At 35.6% G+C, this 17,311-nt stretch overlaps 1 protein-coding gene across 2 annotated transcripts in view; it reads left to right on the plus strand.

Moving 5' to 3' along the window:
- PRMT3 (protein arginine methyltransferase 3) overlaps positions 1-16,903 on the plus strand; it is a 136,323-nt gene extending 119,420 nt beyond the window's left edge. For both annotated transcript variants that reach the window (XM_032413837.1, XM_032413838.1), the window contains one exon: positions 11,882-16,903. In XM_032413837.1, coding sequence (XP_032269728.1) covers positions 11,882-11,991 — 110 coding nt within the window. In that variant the 3' untranslated portion in view covers positions 11,992-16,903. The remainder of the gene's footprint in view (positions 1-11,881) is intronic.
- Positions 16,904-17,311: the final 408 nt, after the last annotated feature.

Below are 17,311 nucleotides of genomic sequence, written 5' to 3' on the forward strand. Positions count from 1 at the left end.
AGCAAGACCAGTACACCGCAAAATTTTGGAATCCCCTAAAATATAACCGGGAAAGACTTGAAAGGGAAATTTCAAAGTAAGGAAAATTCTCAGCTATGATAGTATAAAGAAGGGATTATATAAGGAAATACAACACTTTTTTTTTTTTAAACCCTCCTAAACTCTGATGCTAGTACTAATGAATAGAAGCCAGAAGTTGGAGGGCAGAGTACTGAAGAAGACATGCTAATCAGAAAAAGCCGCCAGAAATCTACACACAATGTCCCCTTAAGTTTTAGATGAGTGCTAAGATGTATGCATATAGGATGAAATGCCTGAGGTCAAGCGAAGCATCTGGGGCAGCTGTGAACAAATAGTTCTCAGAGTTTACATGGGGCTATGGGGTATGAGTTTCAACCAGCTAGAGTGGGGACTCCTTTTGGAATCAGTATATTCAGTCCAGAAAGACCATAGCTTCATAGTGGGAATAAACTATCCCTAAAATAAAGGCTAACCTGTATGCTCCTTAACAAAGCTTAAAAACAAGCCTTAAAAGAAAAAAAAATGGACCCAAGTAACTTTATTGGCAACAAAGGAAAACAAAAAACACTTGAACAACATAAAATTCGTCATGGCCAAAATTTCCAATAAAGCACTGAACGCAGGAAAATATCAGTTGATAGAAACAGACCCAGAAATGAAATTAGCACACAAGCATGTTGAAACTACTAACTACTTTTATATGAGAATATATTTAAAATCCAAAAAGAACTTCTAGAGATGGAAATTATAATATCTGAAGTGAAAATGTCATTTGATGCAATTAACAGAAAAAACAGGTCAGTGTTCTTGAAGATGCAGCATAAAATGTATCCAAAATGAAGCACAGAGAGGGAAAAAAAGATTTTTTAAAGAAACATATCCACAGTATCCTGTGGGAAAATATGAAGCACTCTAATTTAAATGTGATAAAAGAGGTCCCTGCAAGAAGCCGGGGCAGAAAATATATTTGAAGATACAATAATGGCCAAATTTTTCTTTCATTTGATAAAAGCTATAACCCACAGATTGTAGAAACTCAGTGAACCCTAGGTAAGATCGACACAAAGAAAACACCACCAAGACATACCGCAAACAAATTGCCAATAAATAGTGATAATAATATAAAGTCTTAACATGAACCAGAAAAAAATTAAACAGAGGAACAAAGAAAGAATAATTTCAGAATATTCTTCAGAAACTATGTAAGCCAGATGATAAATGACATTTTCAAAGTGCTAAAAGAAACTGTCAACCTAGATTCTATATTTAGAATATATTTCAAAAATGAAGGCTAAATAAAACTTGCCCAGAAGAAAAACACTGCAAGAATTCATCTCCAGCAGACCATCAATACAAGATAAAGTAAGTTCCTCAAGTGAAAGGAAAATATCACCAAATGGAAACTTGAATCTAAACAAAGGAATGGGAAATGTCAGAAATAGTAAATGTGTGAGTTCCTAAAAAAGACTTTATTTTCTCACTTTTTAATTTTGTAAAAGATAATTGACGAAAGTAAAAATAATGTATTACGGATTTCAAAACATAGCAACATAAAATGTATGGCAGTAATCAAAAAAATTAACGAGAAAATGGAACTATATTAAGTTCTTACACTGTACATGAAGCAATTTAATGGTAAATTATGATAAATATGTATATTGTAAACACTAGAGGAACAGGTAAAAAAAGTTTAAATTAAGCTACAAAATAAAGCTGATAAGCTATTAGTGAAGATAAAATGGAATCTCAAGCAAAAGATTTAGTTCAAAAGAAGATGCAAACATAAATAGAAAACAAATGGTATGGGGCACCTGGATGGCTCAGTCCCTTCGGCTCAGGTCATGATCCCAGGGTCCTGGAATCAAGCCCAGCAATGGGCTCCCTGCTTGGTGGGGACTCTGCTTCTCTCTCTCCCTCTGCCACTCCCCCTGCTTGTCCTCTCTCTCTCCCTCCCTATCTCTCTCTTTCTTTCTCTCTCTGTCAAATAATAAAATTTTAAAAAAAAGAAAAGAAATGGTGTGATGGTAGACTTAAATTCAAAATGAATGGTCTGTATATCCACATAATGGAATATTAGTGCTAAAACGAAATAAACTATGATGCTATGAAATGACATGGAGGAATCTTAAATTCATATTCCTGAATGAAAGGAGCTAATCTGAAAAGGCTACACACTGTGTGATTCCAGCTATATGGCATTCTGGAAAAAGCAAAACTGCAGAATGAAAAAAGCAGTGGTTGCCAAGGGCAGGGGATACAAACAAGCAGAGCACAGAGGATTTTTAGGGCAGTGAAATAAGCTCTCTCACCGAATGCAGCTTGAATAAACCAGAATGCAGGGAATAGCTATTTGAGATCTCTGAAAAGTAAATTGGAGAAGACCAGAATTCAAATACCTTGAACTGGTGATAAATTTATGATTTGTTTGCCTCCAATATCCCCCAGTCTGGTCTCCAGACAGCCTGAAACCCACAATTAAGGCATCAGCGCAGACTAACTAGCTCCTCTAATTCTAACTTGAGGAATGGGGAAAGGATCTCCTAATGCTTAGGTAGAGAAATCCGCATTTTTCTTTTCTATATTTCTCTTTGTTCTCTTATACCCTCGCCCCCAGATAACCCCACAGTGGCAGCAGTGGGGACCCACAAACATCTTAAACTCTGAGGGATGGTAAGTAAATGAGTGGGTGTGGCTGTGTTCCAGTTAAACTTTATTTACAAAAACAGGCAGCCAGCCTCGAAGCCCTCCATAAAACAAATCTCCAGGCACAGATTGCTTCAATGCAAATACTTCCAACCACTTCAAAAAGAAATAACACCAATTCTATACAGTTTCTTCCAGAAAATAGAAGAGAGCTAATTTTATAAGGGCCTTAATACAAAAAAACAGACAAAAATTATACAAGAAAATTAAACTACAGAACAACGTCTTTCATGAATATAGATGCACAAATTGTCAACAAAATACTAGCAAATTGAATCCAGCAATATTTTTTAAAAAGAACAATACACTATGACCAAGTGAGGTTTAGTCCAGGAATCCAAGACTGATTCAATAATACAAAATTTAAAAATATTGTAGAATTATTTAATATAGTCAACCATGCTAACAAGCTAAAGAAAAACCACGTGGTCACATCAATGGATGCAAAAAAGCATTTGACAAAATTCAGTATCTATTCGTGATAAATACTCATAGCATACTAGAAATAAAAGAGAACTTTCTGAACCTGATAATAGGCATCCACACAAAGTCCACAGTTAGCATCATACTGAATGGACCAAAACTGAATGCTTTTCCTCTGTTTGGGACAAGGCAAGAATGTTCACATTCACCACTCCTATTCTCTTATATTGGGGGTCTTAGCAAGTGATAAGGAATGAAAAAAGAAGTAAAAGTCATTGGAAAGGAAGAAATAAAACTGTCATTATTTATAGATAACATGATTGTGTCCACAGTGAATTCTAAGGAATCTTCAGGAAAAACTACAGAACTAGTAAGAATTTAGCAAGGTAGAAATTGACAGGCTGATTCTAAAAGTTGAATGCAAATGCAAAAGACCTGGAGTCACCAGGCAATTTTTCAAAGAATCATATGGGAATCCTTTTACTATGTGATTTCTAAACTTATTAAAAAGTTCTGTTAAACCAGACAGTAAGGTTTTATACTATATATAGACATAGAGATTAATATAACAAATAGAGAATCCAGAAATAGACCCACTTTTGTATAGTTAATTATATTTTTCCAAAGGATCGATGTAATTCAATGGGAAAATGATAGTCTTTTCAAGAAATGGTGCTTAGAACAGCTAAATGTTTGTACAGGAAAATAATCTCAATGCTTACCTTATACTGTATTCAAGAACCAACTCTAAATGAATCAAAAACCTAAATATAAATGTATAAAACTGCAAAATTTCTAGAAGATAACGTAAGAGATAATCTTTGAGATCTGGGGTAGGCAAAAGTTTACGAGGGTGAGGTAATGGTAAAACTCATTGAACTGCACATGTAAAATGTGCATGTTTTACTGTATGTAAATCATGCCTTACTAAAGTTAATTAAAAAAAAAAAAAAAAAACCCTCACTGGACTATCAGTATTTCCAGGATAAAATCCAAATTCCTTACGTTGGCCCTTTATAATCTGACCATTTTTCATCATTTCCAATCCCACTGTGTTACAGTCCACATCATAAGCCCATCATATGCTCCAGCTCATATGGACTTACACAGACTGCTCATTTTTTGGCTAACTTTCCTATCTTTTCTTACTCCTTGCCTTTGTCTAAGATAGTCTACATAGAAAGCTGTTTTGACCTCTTTCACTTGATAAATTTCAATTTTCTCTTTATTACCCAGCTTATTTCTATAAATCTTTCCTCACCTTAGAAAATTAATTGCTGTCTTCTTTGTTCTCCTAGATCAATTCATGCATACATCTGTTATCACATCTCAGTATGCTGTGATAAAGGGTTCTAATAGATGAGTTGTCTTTCTCCTTTTTGATCTGATGTAGTATTTGCCATATTGTAAATATTTTGCTGAATATACAAGTAAGTATAGTAATATGCATTGTCATTGAAATCTCATTTCCTCTAATCACCTTGGGTGACATCATGCCAAAGGCGTTTACTGGCTGTTTTATTTGGTTGTCCCATTTTGTCAACTCTGATGTTCTCAAAAATTTTATCATACTATTGAACTTGAATAGATTGGTATTCAGATTTATCTTGGCATGTTTGAAGAGTTCTCTGTAGTTGGGTTTAATTAAAACTAAAAGTAGTTTTGGACTCATTATGCTCTAAAATTATTAGATAAAATTTAATAAAGCTGAATGTCTAATCAGAATAATTTACTGTGTGTATAAACCTTGTCTTAATATCCAGAAAGTAATATAAGATTTTTTAAATAAAATATTATAAATATGCCTTTCATCATGCTGCCTAGATTGTGGGGCATGGAGGCAGGTGTGTGAATATCTTCAATAATGGTAAATCTCTTTTTCCACCCTTCAGGGTAGACTTGATATTTAGAAAGTAAGAAAAGATGTTGTGTGAATAAGGAATTTCTAAGACTAAGAATTGTACATTTGGAGGCACCTGGGTGGCTCAGTTAGTTAAGCGGCTGCCTTCGGCTTGGGTCATGATCCCGGCGTCCTGGGATTGAGCCTGCGTCGGGCTCCTAGCTTGTCGGGGAGCCTGCTTCTCCCTCTCCCTCTGCCTGCCTGCTGCTCCGCCTGCTTGTGCTCTCTCTCTCACTCTCTCTCTGTGTCAAATAAATAAATAAAAATAAAATAAAATAAATTAAAAAAAAAAAGAATTGTACATTTGGCCAAAAACAAAATGGAACTATAAAATAATGAACCTAGTTTGTTTTGTTATGGTGTTTGGCTTTTTTATTATATTTTATTCACAACCTAGATCTAAAAATATGTCAGAAGAAATGCTGTCAACATTTGAGCACTTCCAGCATTCTGGGAGTAACAAACCACCCTCCCAGAATGAATACTTTTAAAGTAGTTAAAGAACACTTAGTTTAAAGTTTAAATTCAATGTGTTTGTCCCCTTTCCTTTAATGTACAATTTTTTATTGTACAAACTTATATGGCAGTGTTTACTGTAAAAATCCAGATCTTTTTCATGTAATTTGGCTTTGAAAATATGACTAAAATCAGGCTATTTATTTTTCTTTCTCTATATGTATCTAGTAAGCTTTTATATAATGGAAAATCCATTTCTCTTTTTTCTTTCATTCTTTAAGCTGTAATAGTGATAATAATGATTTTTAAATTTTCCCCCTTCTGGGGAAATGAAATTTCATTGCTCGGGAAGAAATTAATTTTAAAAAGCCACTAGAACAGAACTGAAATCAGTTTTGTTCTTTGATTGAACTGCAGCACTGCTTTGTGGTACTAACGGCCGTCTGCCGATGATAAAAACAGGGTGATACAGCTCAGCTCCACGGAGAGTGTCCTTTGCAGCTCTCACCACCGTATACACGCTTAACAGCATCGGTCATTTTATATCTATTTGACACTGATTAATTACTACGATCCATTCCAGTATTACAGCCACTGCCTTGGCATTTTTGTCAGGCCTAAACAATTGACGGGAGTTCGGCAGTGTGAATTACATATTTATTTCTGTGACCCTTCATGCTATTTAATTAACTTAAATAAGTGCTGTTTGCACCCTCATTTTGAAATTAAGATTATTACAGAAATAGTTACTTTGCTTGTATTTCAAGACATGAAAATTATACTAGCTTATAAGTTAATTACTGTTATGACTCTTTAATTATTCAGTGTTTAATATTGATGCTTAAAATTTTTTCTTTCGTGAAAATTTAACAAAAGTATCCATTACTAGTTCATCTTGACTTGTGCTATATTTCTAAGCTGAGGACTGCATAGAACTCTTAAATGTACCCTTTAAACTTGAAGAATTTGATGACCTGCTTCATAAGCTCTATAGAACATTTCCATTTTGACCTTTATCCTAAGGATTGAATAGAACATTTACAAACAAGCCAACTTTCATTTTTTTAACACCTCCAAGGCACTTAAACAGCAGCAACCATTAGAGGACATGCACTAAAAAGAAACATTGGCAACAATACCTCATATACCTCAACAAAATCACTAACTTGAACGCACAAAGGATTTTTTTTTTAGGTGGTAAACATTTGAAATAATACCCATCACCACTGATAATCACTGAAATGCAATCAAAGCAGTCAGATTCTGGTGGTAGTTTAAATAACAAAAATACTTCTATTGTTCTCTTTTACTCATTTTTTTGTTTGTTTGGTTTCTAATAACACCCAGTGTTGATGAAGATGGCAGGAATGTAAAACTGGAATATACTTTATGCCTTTTTTGAAAGTATTCCACTTCTGATTATTCATCCTAAGGAATCAAATCAAAATTCACTTTTTAAAAAATATTTGCTCTTCTAAGAAGTGAAAGTATAGTGTTTTAAATTGCCTTTTTAAAATATATTTATTTCTTTATTTTGGGGGGAGTGCAGAGGGAGAGAATCCTTAAGCAGACTCCCTGCTGAGCGTGCAGCCCGACAGGGGGCTTGATCCCACTACTCATAAGATCACAATAGGAGCTGAAACCAAGAGTCAGACGCCCAACGGACTGAGCTACCCAGGCACCCCAAGTTACTTTTCGTTCTTTAGAGTATCTTGCTTTGTGGAATTTTGTTTTCATTTTTGTATAATCAAGTCTTTAACCTTTTCCATTTGGTTTCTGACTTTGGTTTCATACTGAAAAAGATTGTATTACTATATTTACACATTTCTGTTGAATTCTTTCCTCAGTGACTTAAAATGCCCCACTTACATGTACTAAATCGCCATAACAGATCTTTTGGTTTCTCTACTATATTCCATTTATCTCTGAGTCAGTTTATTCCTAAGCTGCCACATTTGTTAAACAATTTTTTTCCATAACTTACATACAATAAAAATTCACATATCTTCATTGTATACTTTGATGAGTTTTGACAAATGTATGCACCATCCTAATCAAGATAAAAGATATTTGCATCACTCTAAAAAGTTTCCTCCTTGGGGATGCCTGAGTGGCTCTGTCAGTTAAGTGTCTGCCTTCGGCTCAGGTCATGCTCTCAGGGTCCTGGGATCAGGCCCCACATCGCATTGGGCTCCCTGCTCAGCGGGGAGCCTGCTTCTCCCTCGCCTTCTGCCCCTCCCCCGCTTGTGTGCGCTCTCTCTGTCAAATAAATGAATGAAGACTTTAAAAAATAAATAAAAATTTTTAAAAAAATAAAATAAAATAAAAAGTTTCCTTTGATCCCCTATGTGATTAGTCATTCCCAGCTCCAATCCCCAGACCAAGACAACCACTGATCTGCTTTCTGCCACTACATATTAGTATTACTAGTACTAAACTATTGGTATTCTTTTAAAATGTTATACTTCTTTGCTTAACATATTTTGAGGCTCATCTGTATATCAGTAGTTTGTTCCTTTTTATTCTTAAATAGTATTCCTTTATATGACCATACCACAGTTTACTAATACCACATTCACCTGCTGCTAGACTTTGTGTTGTTTCCAGTTAGGGGCCGTTATGAATGGAGTTGCTACAAACATTCATGTAAAAACATGTCTTTGTGTGGACATACATTCTCATTTCTCTCGGGTAGATACCTAGGAGAGGAATTACTAGGTCTTATGGTAAGTGTATGTTTAACTTTATAGGAAACTAGCAAATTTTTTCAAAATCACTGCACTATTCAACGTTCCTACCACCATAGTGGGGTCAGCTGCTCCACATCCTTGTTAGCACTTATAAAAAAGGTCAGCCATTTTAATTTGTCATTCTTTTGTCTGTAAGCAGTCTTTTTAATTAGCATTTGCCTGATGACTAATGATGTTGAGCATATTTTCATGTGTTTACTGGTCATTTGTATATTTTGTGTGTGGGAGGTGTCTGTTAAAAATACTTTGCTGAATTCTTAATTGGGGTGTTTGTCAACTTACTGAATTAAAAGAGTCCTTATATACATGGGTACAAGTTCTTTGTCAGATATATGTGTTGCTAATATTTTTATCCCAAATCCCAGCATTTCTTTTCATTTTCTCAATATCTTTTGAAGTTTGTATTTTTGTTTCCTAATTAAGAAATCTTTGCTACCCTAACATCATAGAGTTTTTCATACATGTTTCTTCTAAAAATGTTATAGTTTCGCCTTGTACATTTAGGTCTATAATGTATTTCATGTTAATTTTAAGGATAATAGTTCATTTTTTCCCAAACGTACATTAGGCTGTTTCTTCATCATTTCTTGAAAAGTCTGTCCTTTTCCAATTTAATTACTTGGCTCCTTAGTCAAAAATTAATTGACCATATATGGATATGTCTTTTTCTGAGCTGTTTTGTTCCATTGATCTGTGTATCTGTTCTTATGCCAGTTAGACACTGTCTTCATAAGATGATGTAAGTCCTCAGACTTTGTTCTTTTTCAAAATTGTTTTCATTATTCTAGATCCTTTAAATTTCCATATAAGTTTTAAGATCAAATTGTTAATTTTTTACCCAAAAAAGCCTGCTAGGATTTTGATTAGAACTGTTTCGAATCTATAGATTACCTTGCAGAGATCTGACATCTTAACGGTATTGTTTGTGTCCTTCATCCACAAGTAGAATGTATGTCCCCATTTACAGGTGACCCTTGAATAATGTGGTCAGCCTCCTATACAGTCGAAAATCTGCACGAAACTTCTGACTCCCTAAAGTCTTAACTACTGATAGCTTCCTGTTGACCAAAAACCTTTCCGATGACATAAACAGTCTATTAATACTTATTTTGTGTATGTATCATATACTATATTCTTAAAGTAAGCTAGAAAAAATGTTAAGAAAATCTTAAGGAGGGGCGCCTGGGTGGCTCACTCAGTTAAGCGGCTGCCTTCAACTCAGGGGGCTCCTTGCTTAGCATGGGGGGCCTGCTTCTCCCTCTTACTTTGCCAGTCCCCCTGCTTCTGCCCTCTCTCTCTCTCTGTCAAATAAATAAAATCTTAAAAAAAAAAAAAATCATAAGGAAGAGAAAATGCGTTTACAGTACTTTACTATATTCATCAAAAAAAATACACAATTAAGTGGACCCATGCAGTTCAAATCTGTGTCGTTCAGGGGTCGACTGTACTTTCATCATCTTTAGCACTATTTTGTAGTTTTATGTGACTAAACATTGTACATATATTGTTAAATTTATCTCATGTATTATATGCTTTTTTTTTTGATGCTGTTGTAAATGCTCATGGGCTTTTATTTCAATTTCAAATTCTAATTCTACATTGCTAACATATAGAAATGCAATTTTCTATCCTAAGATTGCTAAACCATCTTACAGTTCTAGTAGCTCTTTTTGCATACTAGGATTTTCTCTGTATAAGACCATGTGGTCTGCAAATAAAGACTGTTTTGCTTCTTTTTTTTTCCCCCCCCAAACTATATCCTTTTTTATTCCTTCCCCCACACCTTCATGCCCTGACTAGTACATCCAATACAATACTAATTAGAGGTGGTCAGAATGACCATCCTTAACCTCAGTTCCAATCTTAGGAAGAACACATTCAGTCTTTCGCCATTAAGAATGTTATCTGGAGTGGGGTGCCTGTGTGGCTCAGTCGGTTAAGTGGCCCACTCTTGATTTTGATCTCAGGGTCCTGGAGTCCAGCTCATCACTCAGCGTGGAGTCTGCTGGAGATTCTCCCTGTCCCTCCCCCTGCGCTCATGCACTTTCTCTCTCTAAAATAAATAAATCTTAAAAAAAAAAAAAAGAACGTCAGGCGCCTGGGTGGCTCAGTCCGTTAAGTGTCTGCCTTTGGCTCAGGTCATGATCCCAGGATCCTGGGATCGAGCCCCACATCGGGCTCCCTGCTCAGTGGGAAGCCTGCTTCTCCCTCTCCCTCTACTGCTACCCCTGCTGTGCTCTCTCTCTCTCTGTCAAATAAATAGATAAAATCTTAAAAATAAATAAAATGTTATCTGGAGTTTCTCATAGATTCCTTTTATCAGCTTGAAGAAGAGTCCTTCTATTGCTAGCTTGCTGAAAGTTGTTATAAATTAATTTTGTCAGATTTTTTCCTGTATTTTATGAGACAGTAGTATTTTTCTCTTTAGTCAAAGGATTTTTGAATCTTTGTTTATGAGGGATATCTAGTAGTGTGTTAAGTCTTCCATATTCTTTCTGGTTTTCTATCTAGTTGTTATTGCAATTATTGACAGAGGAGAGGTGAAATTCCCAATGATAATTGTGGATTATATGTGTCTTCCTATGGTTCTGTCAGTTTGCATCATGTGTTTTGAAGCTCTGTAGTCATACAATCATACATAAAAGTCATTATGTCTCTTTATAAATTGAATGATCATTTTGAAATATGTTTATCTCTGGTTATGTATTTTTTCCTGAAGTCATCTTTGTCTGAAATTAATACTGCCATTTCAGACTCTCTATGATTAATATAGAATTACATTTTACTTTGACCCTTTCTTTATATTCAAAGTATATTAAACACATTACAGTTAATGTTATTATCTGTGATACTAGATTTAATTCTGTCATTTGCTATTTGTTTTTCTCTATCCCCTCTGTCATTTATTCCTTTTTCCTTCTTACCTTTTTTTTTTGATTGAATATTCTTTTATTATTTCATTTTATCTCCACCCTTAGCTACATAACTACATGTGTTGGGTTTGTTTTTATAATTGTTGCACTAGAGTTCCAGCATGCCTCTTTAGCTTACCAGACTACCATCAAACATTAGTACACCATTTCATTTATAGTTTAAGACTCAGTAATTTTCTTCCATTTACCCCCTCCAATCCTTTGAGCTATTGTTGTAAAAATTTCACTTCCCCAAATGGTGCTATATATAGATTATCTCCCAATACATTGTTGTTATTTATGCTTTAAATATTCAGTTATGTTTTAAATTAATTTTAAAATTTTTCATTTTTTAGATCTACTTTGTTCAAAAATTAAACATAAAATTGCCCTAAAATTTAAATCGATTAATTTTTTCCAAAATGAGTGAAACATCTCACAACAATAAAAGAGAAGTACTAGGTATACATTATTACTTTTCTGCTAGACTGTATTCCTTGAATTCTTTTTTTTTTTAATTTTTTTATTAACATAATAATGTATTATTTGTTTCAGGGTACAGGTCTGTGATTCACAGCGCTCACCATAGTACCTACCCTCCCCAGTGTCCATTCCCCAGCCACCCCATCCCTCCCACTCCCCTCCACTCCAGCAACCCTCAGTTTGTTTCTGTATTCCTTGAATTCTTAAACACATCTTTTACCTTTCTTCTATAGGTGAAGCCTTGAAAGGAAAGATCACAGTCCACAAGAATAAGAAAGATCCACGTTCTCTCATTGTGACCCTCACATTGAATAATTCAACTCAAACTTATGGTCTCCAGTGAAAAGACTACAAAAGCACAACTAACTTGCGGGTTTTAGTATGGGGGTGGGTTATGGGTAGGGGGTGGAAAGAGGGGGTTTTATGTGAGCATGTGGATGGATGATGGATCCTTTCCTAGTGAGTCTCCTCAATACTAGAGACACATGGTAGGAATCTGATATAATTCAGCTAAGGAAAGGAACAACAGATCCTAGTGGACCACCTACATAATCACAGTCTTGGAAGTCTGGTCAGCAAGATTTTACTAAATGTAACCATTATATTGAGTTTAGCTATACTGAAAATCATTTTAAATAAGCCTAAATTTGAAACAGAGATAGTCTTTTGTTGTTTTTAATGTTTCTTACTATAAATTTTAAACACTAGTAACTGATTAGTTATTTGGATAATGTTTTATTAAACTAGTAACTATACACAAGCTAGTATACATTTTATTGCAGATTTCTACTCTGAGGAGTAGTTTTTAATTGTATTATTTGCTAGAATATCAGAATATAATTAAAGAACTGTTAGTATACCTACAGTTGTGTTATTTACAGTTATTGACTCAATTTGAAATGCAGAATAGAAAACATTCAATAAAATATGTACAACTATTAACATTATAAAATGGTATTTTAACATACTAAAGCCTTTTATAAAATCAGAAGCATTTAAAACAAGTCTTAACAAAGGAATCATCGTTAAGAAAACGGATTTAAGGACAGCTGGGTCATATACTTTTTTTCAGTTAAACAGCTGGTTCTTTTTCAAAATAAGACAGACACAAGGCAGCATAGCGTAGTGTTGAACAGCGTGAGCTCCGGAGTCACTGCCGAGGTGCAGGCTCCGGTGACAGCTCTTACTGCTGTTGGGTCTCAGTCATGTTCCTTAACCTCTCTCTCCCTTGATGAATGTGCCGGTTCATGAGTTAATACATTTCAGCTACTTCAGTCAGTGCCTGGCACATAGAAGACAGTCAGTAAATGCTAGGTGGTCGTATCATGAGGCAGTCAAGGATCCCTTTCATGGAATATGTGCTATCTACGTTAGATTCGTTGGGGAATCAAATACCACCCTTAAGTACATGAATGGGTGGGAAGATTTTAACAGAAATTAGTATTTAATGTAGCGAAAACTATTTTGAAAATTGTCTTTTGGTCTTAGAGAACTGGACTTCTAGCAATGGGAAAATTAACCCCTTCAAATGCTGTATTTCAGGCCATCGTCTTTTAAGTCTTGTTCTATAAGCATGATTTCTGTTTTCACTGGGTTAAACCAGCCAACTTGTTTTTGATTTAGAACATTACTAGAAATATGTGGTGCTGATAATATAGCTCAAAGTACTTTAAATTTTGTCCAGAATGACTTCGTGTACAAATTTGAGTGTGGTAGAGTGATAAAAATAAGGAACCCCTGTGAAAAGATTTAATGGGTTTTTAAAGTAACCAAAAACCGTCTAATTTTTTTTTTGCCTCATTTTTCTTTCATGTAAGTGCATAACAAATATTTTTTACTATTTAAAAAAGTATTTCTCAAAAATGATTTTTTTAAAAAACTCTTGTTAGATTTGCCTAGGATTTTCACCCCGTGGCTCTTTTGATTTTCTCCTGGTTATAAATAGGCCAACCATAGTTGGTGGATCTCTGTTCTTTTCAGTTTGCCTTCCCAGGCTGAAACATTCTAATGTGTGTACCAAACATTTTAAGAGAACATGAGAATCCAAATATTAGCTCTTCGATTGGAATTTCAGCCGTTAAACTGCTACAAAAAATTAAAACTTCACAGCCCATGACAATGATAAATACACTGTCCTTTCATGCTGTGACAGATGCACATTTATGGATAGCAAACTACTCTGTCCCAAGGATTTTATTTCATTTCCATTAAGAAAATATTTTTCCTCCTGTTTTTCTTTGTGAAATTAACATTGTTATTTTGTAATGTGTAGGATGCATCCAACTAGTCATCTCTGTTTACTAGAACAGTATTTTCTGGAAGGATTGTTTCAACAAAACAACTCTTGAGGGTGTACAGCATTGCACAAAGTGGTCCAATAAGGAGCCCCAAGTGCTAGGAATACATTGTGAAATAAATGAGGGAGCTATCATTTCACTTTGAAATAATCCCTGTTTGAGAGGGAGGGCAAGTAATTCTGGTCCTACAGGGTTATTTGCTTCTTACCACTTAATCTAGATTAACCAATCTGGTCCACCTGTGTTTTCCATTATTCTACCTTTCTCTCTTTTTAAAGTGGAATATCTAAAACGTATTGTGTGAAGTTACTGACTTGAGATCAGCCCATACTAATCTCACCAGTCAACTATCAAGTGGAGGGAGTGTGCTAACAGTACTGCTAAAAACTCTGAATAGGAAAGATTAAAACAGGATCATATATCACTTAGCTCCTGCCAGTCATGCCAGAAGTGATCATTTAAGCTGCTTGGCTGTAGCATAGATCCAAAACATCTAGAGATTCAGATTTTTCTGTGAAGAATATCTCAAAAACATATTAAATATACAATGCTGTCACAGAATTTGAATCTATGATGAAAGGCAAGGTCAGTGAGATAGCTGAGGTCAAGCATTGCCTACTGTGGGTTGGCAAACTATAGCCTGGGGCCAAATCCACCCCATTGCTCATTTTGATAAGGCTTTATTGGAGCAGAGATAGCTAATAGTGTAAGTAGAATATTTCTTCACAAGATTCATTAATGGCCATGGCAGAGAATATACACCCAATAGAACACATTACAAAGACTATAGTTTTTACAGACTTGAAGCTAAGCAACTAGATGTACTTCATTTATGAGACTTAGAGGATTAACCAAGACTTACCCTAATGTAAAATATATATATATATATATAAGTACTTACATAATTGAGACTGGTGTCTGGAATTGTAACAGTGCCCTGTGCAAAGGAAATTAGCACAAAACTTTGAAGCTGATTATCAACTTCATTTAGAAAGTTTTAATAAGACCAGAGAGAGGTGCAGACAGAACTTTTCAAAGTTAGAGATGGTTGAACCCCACCCACGAGCTACAAACTAAACTACGAAGCACTTCTGTGAATCTCACTAACTTCTGGGTGTCTTAAAAGGGCTCTGGACCCAAAACTAACTGCCAACATTAGGAGAGACAGTTGGGGAAATTGCTTTATATCAGCATTTTTCAACATGCCTTGAGGCTCCCAATGCCTGCCTTGCTTGGTTCTCACCCTAGCATGTGGTGTTCCTGTTGTATTAATGCACGAGGCCCCATGGGAAGGTATGTAAAGTCCCTGCCCAGCTATCAGATGAGGCCATGTTGCCTTGGAGGCTCATGTATTTTTAATGATTTTGTGTTTGTTTCCTTACTATAAAGTAAAGGTAAATTTTTCCAAGCAGAATGATGAATAAGCGAAGTACTTTTAAAGTGTCTTAGCAATTGATTTGTCCTTTTCAATAAAGTTTTGGGTGCAAAAAAAAAAAAGCCTACCAAAGAAACAGTTTTCATATAGTGCCTTAACATCTTGGCTAATGTGGAACAGTTAGCATGCATTTAGCTCTAGAGTATACCTAAATATATACAAAAATAGTCTATCATTGAGTTCATTGTAATTTTTTAAAATTAAGATAACAATAGCTTAAATAGTAAAGGAAGATGAAGCCCCAGCCTCCCTTGTTCTGCATCCCAGTCTCATATCCCTGTGCAGTTCTGTACGTCTCCTCTTTTCTCTCTGAAATCCCTTGCCCTCCTGAGGACATTGCTTCCCCCCAAGGCCTCTTAAATAGTGACTGTCCTCTCCCACACCACTTATCTCCCTACACTTGGATGTGCAGTAAGCGACTTCCTGGCTTTTGGTTGTCAGTTATAGACCATTCTCTCCAAAATCCTTCCTACCCCCTCCCATCTTTGTCTTTTGTCATCAAGACTGTAACACAAACCATCTTACCTATCAACTCTCCACCTCCAGATTAATCTCCATTCCTTGAAAGTTTTAACTGCCACCACTGCCCCACACTGCTCCTGCTTCATCAGTGAGTTTAAGATTTCATGTGAATGATCCTTTTATATGCTGACCTTTTGTCTCATTGACCTCATCCAGTGATCTTGCCTATAACCTTAACTCAGCCCCTTCTATGGTCATCCTGTAGAACTGGCCAAACAAGAACTCAAACTCCTGTATAAATCTCAACATTAAATATCATTCTAACTACCTCTTTTCAGCACACTCTCTTTTGTAATCCAATTCCAGCAATCCTTCAACTCCACCAAGACCAAAATCCATTCATTCATACCACATGTCTTCCATCCTTCACCTCTTCATTTTTACACCTCTCTCTTGGATTGGCTTAAAATCCATAGTCCATCATTATAAACACCCCCTTTCATATAGCTGCAACTTCTTCGCCTCTCCTTCACTTTTCTGTACTCTTGACTAAACCACAGTTCTGCTTCTAACCCAAACACATGACTGCACATATGCAGCTCAGTGAGGCTGGAGGAAAACACTCAACCATACTGATGGTCTAGTCTTAAATTTATGACTCCTAATCTCAGGTGTCCAATAGTCATTTTCCTGGTCTGTTTATCTCACAGACTCCTCAGTGACTATTTTATACCTTCTCTCCTCCAACCTCCAGAACATCCTCCTCATTCTTTCAGCTGAAGTCCTTGTTTCCTGTTTTACTGAGAAAATAGGACAAATCTGAGAACTTCCACAGGTTTCCATACCACATGCCCCAGCCGATCTTTATGCCTGTACATTGCCTCACCACTAAGTGAACTTCCATTGCTTCTAGCTAAGCCAGCTTCTCTCCCTGTGTCCCACATCTCCTTCTCTGAGTAGTTCAAAGTTAATTGCTTCAGCATGTTTCCCCTGTATCATCAGATTTTCCCTCCACCTCTCTCCAGTTAACATACAAATAGGCTATTATTTCACCTATGATATATATATTTTTTAAGTAGACTCCATGCTGGACATGGAGCCCAACACAGGGCTTGAACTCATGACCCTGAGATCAAGACCTGAGCTGAATTCAAGAGTGGGACGCTTAACCAACTGAGCCACCCAGGTGCTCCTATGATGAAAAAAAATTTAACTCCACTTTTCCCTCTGCTATTGCCACATTTCTAGTTTTCCTTTTACATTGAGACCACTCAAAGAGTTTCCCATGTTCATGGTCTGTGCCGCTTCTCTTCCCATTTTTTGAACAACTGTATTAAGATATAATTTATGTAAAATAAAATGCACATGTTAAGTGTACAGTATGACTTGGCAAATGTATGCATATACTCAACACCCCTGTTACTATTTAGAACACTTCTTTCACACCAAAAAGTTATTCTTGTGCTACT

This window comes from Phoca vitulina, unplaced genomic scaffold (genome assembly GCF_004348235.1).
Source record: "Phoca vitulina isolate PV1807 unplaced genomic scaffold, GSC_HSeal_1.0 scaffold16, whole genome shotgun sequence".
Lineage (NCBI taxonomy): Eukaryota > Metazoa > Chordata > Mammalia > Carnivora > Phocidae > Phoca > Phoca vitulina.